The 10118-nt window shown below is 47.3% G+C and overlaps 1 protein-coding gene across 1 annotated transcript; it reads left to right on the top strand.

Annotated features, from left to right (window-relative positions):
* Window positions 1-2608: 2608 nt before the first annotated feature.
* dusp6 (dual specificity phosphatase 6) lies at window positions 2609-7661 on the top strand. Its single transcript, XM_041939216.1, has 3 exons — window positions 2609-3772; window positions 4139-4573; window positions 5964-7661. Exons 1-3 carry the CDS (start codon window positions 3370-3372, stop codon window positions 6275-6277), a joined length of 1152 nt encoding a protein of 383 aa, XP_041795150.1. The 5' UTR covers window positions 2609-3369; the 3' UTR covers window positions 6278-7661.
* Window positions 7662-10118: the final 2457 nt, after the last annotated feature.

Here is a 10118-nt window from a genome sequence, read left to right on the forward strand (position 1 = left end):
CATTTACCAGGCAGCTGATGAAGATTCTGGTTCTGTCTCTAAAACAGCACAAGAGGTCTGTAATGGTGAATCTGCACAGCGTGTTTCACAGGAAGTTGTCAGGCGGGTGATAAAGTCCTCCTGAACACTGATGCTATCTCGTTTCGGGGCCGCTGGTGGCCGAGGTGTGAGGCCGACGGGACGCAGCAGAGAAGTGAGGCTGCTGTCAAAACACGTCTGGACAGAGACAGTCGCGAGAGGTTTGAACAGAGGTCCACACTCAGTCATCCCGTCGTGTGAGACACGGTTCACAGGAAGTGACTGTGTTAACTTTGCCTGTTCCTTTTCTAATGTCTGATCTGATGAAGGTGCAGTATTTCAAATCCATTTTGCAAACCTGCCTCCCCTTAACAAAAACTCACTTTATCTTATTTTGAAAAACATTGTTCATGTAGCATATTCACTGCAGCACTTTTACAATGTAATTTCTTGTGTTTCTCTATATTGATTTTTACAAGAACATTATATTGCACACATACAACTTTTAATCTCCAGCAGGCTTCTTACTTAAGAGTTTTTATTTTGCACCATTTTTCTACTTTTCTTCCATATTTCAGGGTTAAATATTGACCTTTCATTCCACTTCTTTTTCCAGGCAGCTGTACACCAACATGCCAGACTATGATGCTGCTACATCAAAAAGTAGGTCTGATAAACTCATTAAAACACATTTGTACGAATTTGTACTGTTACTGCATATCGACAATTTAGCGGCTGTGATGTACAGCTCGGATTTTGCCGCGGTTTCAGAATCAGAAAACTTTATTGATCCCTGAGGGGCAGTCGGCTCAGTTGCTCCCACCAGTAATAAAAATAGAGAGGAAAAAAAATGTCTTAACAAGTGTACAAAATATAAGTATACAACAATATAAATCAACCATGAATAATAAATATTGAGTAATATGCAACAATAAATAGCAGCCGTCTATGTAGAAATATAACTTGTGTGACAGTCTGCATCAAGAAATAAGAATAAAAACTGTAAGAATAACAGAAAAGTAATACTAATATTATAATAATACCCATAATATCAATACTAACAATAATAATATGTAGAATTCTATATAGTAACAACAGTTTCTAGTAATATATAGCAATATATAATAGTAGTAGTAGTAGAATAATGTAGTATAATTCATCAGTCCATCCATTGTCCTACAGTCGGAAGCTAATTAGACCTCCTGAGTCTGGAGCAGCATATTAAATCAACAGGTCATCAATTAAAAGCCTTTGTGTGACTTTACAGTCGACTGCGACGCGCAGATGGCGATAAAGACGCAACCGGCGGAAATGCTCCTTTTGTTTTTTTGTGCGAATGCGTTTAGTTTTGGAGTGGAGGCCGTTCAGGAGCCGCTGGGAAGCAATCATCCCCTGATGACTCTGTATGGAGCGCGTTAAAGAGGGCGTGAAGGACGTGGACATGCCGGAGACCCGATGTGAAATGATGCCAACCCTTCCGACCCCAGAGTGAAGACACACACACACACACACACACACACACACACACACAGCGGTGTTGCTCTGTTTATGGACAGTACGTGTCTTTATGAAAACAGAGAGCTATATTTCTAGTCCATCTCGCTAAATGTAAATATCACAGGGACCTTGGCTGCAGATGTTGGAGTGAAAGGAGGATCTCTCCACAGCACAGCCGCGTCCCAGGTTTGTCTAGTTCGGATGATAAAGAGAAAGAGAGGCTGACACATTGATGCACCACCGCCCACACGAACGACCCTCTTCAGTCCACCGAAGGCTGCACAGACAGAAATAGCTCCGGCGCTGTTGTGCGCTCACAATGTCTCAGAGCAGTATTATTCAATGTGGTTATTTCAGCTTGAGACTAGAGAGCTGCACAGAAACATCTGAAACAGGCACAGAAAGTAAAACCTGAGTAGAGTCTCGATACTACACTTATGGTATTTATTGCTTTGCCATAATATTTAGAGGCTGGCTGGATTTATTCATACACATAGTGCGTAAAAGCGCGCCGGCGACTAAAAGAGCGTCTGGTTGGTTTGTGCAGCTCCTGAAATAAACAGCCCGGAGCTGAGATCCAGGGTGGCGTAACAACATAAGCAAATGACCAGACGGTAAAATGCTCAGTAGAATAAAGTGTAGTCAAAGGAAGGACGTCCCACTGAGAGGCCGCTGAAGATGCCATGGCACTGATCTGGCGTCAGGTGCTGTCTGGCTGACCTCTGATCTTGTTTTTATTTCGACAAAATCACTTTCGATGCAAAGTTTTTCTTTTTTATTGTTCATCTGAAAGACAAGGCCGAACTACCCAACATATACATCTGATAGTTAATGCATTTGTTATCTGGTGTTTACATTTTGTTACTAAAAAGTCTAAACTTTAACTAAGAGAACTTAACTAAACTTTCAGACTAAGAGAAGATTGTAAAGCTTATTTCCATCAGGCTGTTTTATTATGGCCTAATGCCTCCTCTGTGCTCCTCTTTAACCTTCTCTCTCTCTCTCTGTCTGAGTAAAGGCCACTCTCCCTCCCTCCCCCCTCCCTCTCTTCCTTCCTTCTCCCTGCAGTTCTTCTGTTTGTTTGCACTCACTTGATCCGGAGCGGAAATTCCTCTCCGTTTTTGTGAATGACAAACTCATTAACAATTCATCAACATGGGCCGCTCCATCCGGCCCCCGTTTCCAAGGCGACCGCGGCTGGGGCTTCTCTGATTGGCCGGGCCGCATCATGTATCCAATGAAACGCCTCCTGTTTGTAGCCATTCAGCAGCCTGGCGCCGCAGAGAGCGCATCGAGCCAGAGCCTGCAGAGAGTCTATTCACACCGCAGACAGCGGGGGGGACAGGCGGCATCCGCAGGCGCAAATATACGTACGAAAGCCGCGCGGTTCAGACACCCTCTGCCCCAGCTTTCTGCTCCGGATCTCCAGAAAGGAGGATACAGGAGGACAGAGGAGGAAGACGGCTGCGCTCGGAGCGGTGGAGTTATATAAGAGCCGCGGAAGCGTCAGGCGCGTCGCAGGGCCGGTGTGACTCATTGATAAATACACGGGCTCTCCGGCCAGATGCATGAATGACAGCCAGTGAGAGCAGCCGGGAAATCTGTGAAGGAGACGCGTTGTGTTGACGCGACTGGTCCCGCAGCGCATTGCAGGACGCTCGGAGTGAGAACCGATTTGTCTGATTTTGGACCTTTTTTCCCGTTTTTGTGTCGCTGCGGGCCCTCCGAGCGGCGGACTGAAGAAGATATCCCAGACTGGTGGTCGGTTGCTCGCCTCCTTCCCGCTGCAGCCAGGAAGCCCCCAGCTCTCCGCGCCTCGCTTCTTCAGATCATTTTTTTGACTCCTGCCTATAAATGCTTGACAAGCTCAAGCCCGTCGTCCAGCTCGACTCGGTAATGGCGATCAGCAAGACGGTGGGCTGGCTCCGGGAGCAGCTGGAGACGCGCAGGGACGGCCTGCTTGTGATGGACTGCCGGGCCCAGGAGCTCTACGAGTCGTCGCACGTCGACACGGCGATCAACGTGGCCATACCGAGCCTCATGCTCCGCCGGCTCAAGAAGGGCAACCTGCCCGTGCGGTCGCTGCTCTCCGACGGCGAGGACCGGGAGAAGTTCGTGCGCCGATGCAAGACCGACACCATCGTCCTGTACGACGAGTACAGCCGGGAGTGGAACGAGAACGTGGACGGGGGCTCTGTGTTGGGTTTACTGCTGAGGAGGATGAAGGACGAAGGCTACAAGGCCTATTATCTGGAGGGTGAGTGCGGTTCATTCACATTTTTGGGCCCCGCGGCCGCTGCTGTTCATTCACAGCCGCAGATTGTTGCGCAGGGACGGAAGGAGGCGCTTTAGTTGAAGTTTAATGTGAAATCCTATTCATGATCAGCTGTGCCTGCGCCTGTTCACAGCGCTAATGTAGTAGATCAATATTTCTTGAATGGGTAGGCTATTAAACGACTTTGTTCCTAAGAAAAACACACTGATGTGCAGCTGTAATCAACCTGGCTTTCAGTAAGGAAAAATAGCAGTGAGATGAGTCTGAATCGCAGGTTAAGATTAATATTTCTGCAGTGATGCGCTCACACAGCGACCATGTACTGACCGTTTTTGTGACATCATCCAGGTGGCTTCAGTAAATTCCAGGCCGAGTATCCGGCTCTGTGCGAGACCAACCTGGACGGCTCCTCCAACAGCAGCTCCCCCACCGCCCAGGTGCTGGGCCTCGGCGGGCTGCGCATCAGCTCCGACTCCTCGGACATCGAGTCGGACATAGACCGGGACCCGAGCAGCGCCACGGACTCGGACGGCAGCCCGCTGTCCAACCCGCAGCCCTCCTTCCCGGTGGAGATCCTGCCGCACCTCTACCTGGGCTGCGCCAAGGACTCCACCAACCTGGATGTGCTGGAGGAGTACGGCATCAAGTACATCCTCAACGTGACTCCCAACCTGCCCAACCTCTTCGAGAACGCAGGGGAGTTTAAGTACAAGCAGATCCCGATCTCGGATCACTGGAGCCAGAATCTGTCTCAGTTCTTCCCCGAGGCCATCAGCTTCATTGGTAAGTCATCCTGCAGAGCTGAACACACGCTGCAACACAGTGTTGTTTACATGCTCATTCACTCTCAGAGCCTCAAGTAATCAATATTTTTATTATTGATTTCACAGCAAATTATTGTATTTGAATCATGTGAAACAATCAATCATCATCAAATTGCCTTTTTTGTCTGACCAACAGCCCAAAACTCATATAAGTTTAGAAACGCAGCATGTAAAGCAGGAAGCAGCTTGTCAGCTGATTACTCCGCTAATCATTTCAGCACTCTTCACTTAATCCCTCACTGTGATAATTTTTTTTTTGAATGCATGCAGACAAATTGAAGGGGCAGAACCAGATAGCCGGGGACATAATCTTATTAATGTGATATGTCTTATCACCGCGGAGACGTTCTTATGTTCTGATTGTGCAATTGAGATTAGATGAGGTGTCCCCGGCTGTGATGTTATCAGTCAATCAGGCAGGGACACACAGAGCGGGCAGATTAAGGCCATTGTGTTGAGGCAGAGGAACACAAGTCTGCCTCTAATGGTGCACAGGCTAAAATGCACTGTGCACAAAGGATTTGACTTCAATGGAATACATCCTGGCCTATCTCTTGTCCCGGGGCTTGTGTAATTGCAGCACAAAGGGCGACGTTGAAACAGGAGAATGGGGAGAGTGAACAAGGGGAGGGCGGTAATTCGAGCGCAACAGGAAGGAAGTGGCATTGAAAGTAATCTAGGACATGGCATTGCCCCCCTTCTTCCTCCCTCCACATTACAAAAGGAGCCATTTACAGGCCCTGTTGACATCCTGTTCGCCTTGACAGGGTGCCCTCATGACTCCTACGTTTACACGCCCAAATGGCACCATTGTCGGAGTAACCCTGGCGAGCGGAAGAATGGTTTAATAGACCGTAATAGTCAATTTCCCAGCCGGCCACTCTAGGCCAAAAAACGAAAGAATGTCGGCTCTGTTTATGTGCGCTGCCGCGGCGGCCCCTGTTTGTTGACTGACACGCCTGGGAGATAGCCGGGATAATAACTTCCGCTGCTCTCCCTCTCTGGACCCGCTCCAACTTCCAACACAGCTTGACTTAAATGTCACAGATGTTTATCGCAGGTTTTGTTCTGCCTGTGCAGAAGGGGGCTGCGCTTTTCATCGCTTGGGGAAGGTCTAGCACGTCTGAAATGTTCAAATAACGCCTCTTTTCTTTTCTGTATCATAATGCAACAAATATTTTGGGGTTTTGGGCTCTTGGTCGGACAAAACAAGCAAAATGAAGGCGCCACCGTGGATTTCCTGACATTTAATCGACTCAATATTTTACCAACTAGTCCAAAAACTTTAAATCTGCCGTGTGCTTCTTGAACAAGTCTAAAACATTTCCACCCTCTTCTCTTTCCACCAGATGAGGCTCGGGGCCAGAAGTGTGGCGTCCTGGTCCACTGCCTGGCCGGCATCAGTCGCTCGGTCACTGTAACGGTGGCCTACCTGATGCAGAAGCTCAACCTGTCCATGAACGACGCCTACGACATCGTCAAGATGAAAAAGTCCAACATCTCGCCCAACTTCAACTTCATGGGCCAGCTCCTGGACTTCGAGCGCACGCTGGGCCTGAAGAGCCCGTGCGACAACCGCATCGCAGCGCCGAGCCAGCCGCTGTACTTCACCACCCCGACCAACCACAACGTCTTCCAGCTGGACCCCCTGGAGTCCACGTGAGGTCTGCTGTCACCGCACCCCTCCTTGCCGGAGGTCTCGTTGGCCTCTTGTTGGAAACGCTGCAAAAAGTTTCTTTTTTCCGTCGTCTGCCGAGGGACCGGGCTCTTGACGTTATTGACACAGCTGGTTTGAGGCGACTGCTGCTGAACGTGGTTCCTGGAGGGCCAAAGCTGTCTGGCCAAGACGCAGCTGCTGTTGACTGAATGAGGGGAGACGGAGACAGAGACAGACATGAGAGTCATTTAATGAGTGCGGACACTTTCTTCAATCCTATATCAATGTTGGACTCCTGAGGTCTTTTTGTCATCGTGTCTGAGGAAGCGGCTGTACGTTATGCTTCAAAGCTCCTGGGCTGGTGTGCCAAAGAGACGTGATTGTTCAAACTGGACAGATCTGAAAATGAAACCCTTTTTTATGTTCGTTTTGGGGTCTAGCACTGGTTCCCCCGAGACGCCGAGGGGCGTCACCTCCTTTGTCTTCTGTGAAGACTTGCCTGTGTGGGGTTGAAGCACCCCAGCTTTAAAAGGCACACTATATACTGGACTCGATTTTACATTTGTGGAGTCTTTTCAAACATTTATACATTGTGTATATATCTTAATATAAAAGACAATACAGTAAAAGCCTTGCTCTAGTATATACCCGTTGCAACAAGTGGGTACTGAGGATTCTCTTTGTTTCATATTCTACTTTTATCTAAGTAAACAAATTGCATATTGATCAGTATGTTTAAGTTGATTATGCCAAAAATCAAGTAGGCTTTCTAAGAATTGTGCAAAAATGTGTACATGTGTAATATATTTGATAATCGCTTTACGTGTGAATACAGCCGACGGGCCTTGTTTGCACCCACCCTCTCACAAATCAAAGTCACCTTGGTTGTTTGCCTTACTTTTGTGCTCAGAAGGTTTTTATTGCGCATTAGCCTTCAGAGAAATTCACCAATTTTCTCAACTCTGCAGCATCCCAGAGTTTTTTTGTTCTTCTAATTTTCACAGAAAAAACACAACCAAACCTTGAGCAGCTTTCACAGCAGCGGTTTTGAACTCGGCACCACATAAACGACGTGAATGCACGTTTGAGTCGGGGTGGCCAACGCTCGTTGTCCGGGTCTCTGAAGGTTAATGTGAGAAATCCTGATCTGTGCTCAAGGGTTAAAAGTTACGTGGACAAAGTAGGAGGCTTTGCTCACCTCGCCTCTTCAGGGAAAACTATGTGAAATGCAGTTTTTATTTGTCAATGATGAGAGAAAAAGTGTTGCCCCCTCCACAGAGAAGGCCTCTTTCCAGAGGACGCTTGGTAACCTCTGCCAACCCGCTCCACACTCCTCTCTTACGAATGTAAAGAAAAGATAAGTTATTAATAAATTGCTATTTTGTCTACACTCTCTGCTCTCCGTGCCTGTTCTTCCATTGACATACTTGTTGGTGTTTGGTCTGCGTCCACAGTAACACGTTTACGTAAGTGTCTCCTCACCCGCGGTACAGTTGAGTGTTAACCAGCAGGCCGAGTCACGACAACAAAAACATTCGCCGTGAATCATGGGGCTGTTCACAAAGCTCTCGCTATTCATTAACCACGGCGCTCGACACATCTCCTGAAGTTTCCAGTTCAGAATTAGCATGTCCTGTCACATGATGCTTGTGTAACAAAGCGACGCGCACACTTTGTTCTCTGCAGCAATCATTCACGAGCTGCAAAATGCTACTCAACAGGTACAAAGTGATTCCAGTCATGGTGTAAACAGCCTGACTGGTTTTTCCAGGTGCTGCTTTGCGGCGAGGGCCTTGGGTTCACACGAGCACTTCCTGAGGGCGGGGCCTCTGCATTCAGCCGTCAAAGGGAGCTGAGTGTACCTAGATATGCTTTCATTTGATAGCGAGCGCTGCAGCATGTACCTGTAAAAACCGGGAGGCCCAGGAGGAGATAATCCTCACAGCGCAGGAGAGGGAGGAGGAGCGCTGGGGGTTCTCACGCAAGCAGCAACTCGCTTCACAGCTCAGCAGAGACCCGCCTGCTCCGCGCCGACGTTCCCACACATGCTGATCGACGCCAGCAGCAGAGTGTGTGAGGGACTAGAGCGTGTGATTTCTGGGGAAGGGGACGAGCGAAGCATCAAAGTGGGCATCAGTTGAATATAAAAGGGGGTTTTGGAAGACCGGCTCCCTTGCTGCCCGCTAAGCCCTTGATGTGTGCAGCATGTATGTGCTCCTCATGGAGTGAGGCCCTGAAACTGAACACAAACAGGAGTTGATTTTATCTGTGAATATGTAGGCAACACACACAATATCTTTAGAGTTCAGTCAGAATTTCATGCAGCATGAACGAAACAGGGCCATCACTAAGAGTGGACAATGAAAGATATGAGTGGACAGCATTTTTATTCATTTTTTCAGCATCTATTTATATTTTTTTTGGAAACACAACTTTTCGACCCCCTTCCCAGCATTTGTAAGTGAAATTGTTTGCAACGCTGTCGCGACGGCAACCAGATCATTTTCCATTTTCCTCAGAGCCCAGAAACTGCACTGCATTTGTTTCCAAAGACACCACTTTAGAAATAAGAGAGGAGAAAGAAGCATGCTCACTGAAGAAAGAGGTAAAGCTATAATGTCTTAACATTATATGGAGTAATAACATAACATCTGAGTGTTGCTTCGCACAGCGTAACCACAGCAGGGGTTAGCATCGGGGTGGAGGTGGGGGCAGAAGATCGGACCTGGAGGCAGACCTCCAGGTCCGATCGATAAGCTGATGCTGTCATTATTCTACAGCCATTCGACTGTTCAATCAACATTAACTTCATAATGAAACGTTAACGTACGTGCACATCATACACAGAAGAGAAAATAACATGCAGCAGACGCAGGAAGCGGAAGTCTTGTACAAAAACTCCTTGTAGAACTAAAAGCGGATTAATGAATTACTTTCATTATGAATCACATGTGACGGATAAGCAATTAGTGGTCAAAATAAAGCGAATGAAGGTCTCTCTGACATGTCTTTTTCAGGTGTAAAGTGGAAATACACTCTGAACAAAGCCAGTGAATCATTGGCGATGTAATAAAGGACTAAACCTGCACACTCATGTCCTGACGTAAATGATTTATATAAAGGCTGCTGCATTTCAGCCGGTGCCAACGCGGAGCGTTGAGCTGGCACCTTTGCCCACTTTCCAGTTCAGGTGATATTTTCCATTTCCTGGGTAATCATTTCATAACAATATGACTCCTGCAATCCACTCCAACAGACGAGCATGTACAGTACTGAGCAATGTTTGTTCCAGCTCACTGAATGAAGTTATTTTTTAGCAGTTGCTCATTTTCCATGTTGCCCTCAACAATTTGCATAATTAAAGGCAGAAATCAGGAAAAGAGGAGTAGCATTGCTAGAAATCTCGACTGATGTATACAGTACAGGCGTACTCAGGAAGGAAGAGTTAATTAATCACAGGATTAATGCAGATATACTGTACAGCCAATGGGTGACAACATTCCTACACAACATTGATCTAATCCAGTCCGTCTACATCGTAGAAGGAAGTTCAGGGAACACTGGACAAATATGCAAACTCCCTGCTGAAGAGCCCTCAGCTTTGAGTCGATGCACCAGCAAAATTTACCAATAACCAACGTCATCCCCTGTGGGACCATGAATGCCTGTACAAAATTCAACCCGTGCAATCCATCCCATAGTTATTTATATTTCACTAGGTGTTGGACTGACGTTGCAATTCCCTGAGCTATGCTACTATATGGCTAAAAATGGAAGCCATAAGCCTTGAGATGGCCGCAGCATAGCATCGATGATACGTGAGTTTGGTCATTCATTGGAGTTAAAG

This window comes from Chelmon rostratus, chromosome 6 (genome assembly GCF_017976325.1).
Source record: "Chelmon rostratus isolate fCheRos1 chromosome 6, fCheRos1.pri, whole genome shotgun sequence".
NCBI classification, from domain to species: Eukaryota; Metazoa; Chordata; class Actinopteri; order Chaetodontiformes; family Chaetodontidae; genus Chelmon; species Chelmon rostratus.

Bases quoted from the DNA above. Each gene is read 5' to 3' on its own strand.
- dusp6 (XM_041939216.1), top strand. From the start codon at position 3,370: ATGCTTGACAAGCTCAAGCCCGTCGTCCAGCTCGACTCGGTAATGGCG. The intron at 3,773-4,138 runs GTGAGTGCGGTT...GACATCATCCAG, and splicing joins CAAGGCCTATTATCTGGAGG to GTGGCTTCAGTAAATTCCAG. The intron at 4,574-5,963 runs GTAAGTCATCCT...TCTTTCCACCAG, and splicing joins CGAGGCCATCAGCTTCATTG to ATGAGGCTCGGGGCCAGAAG.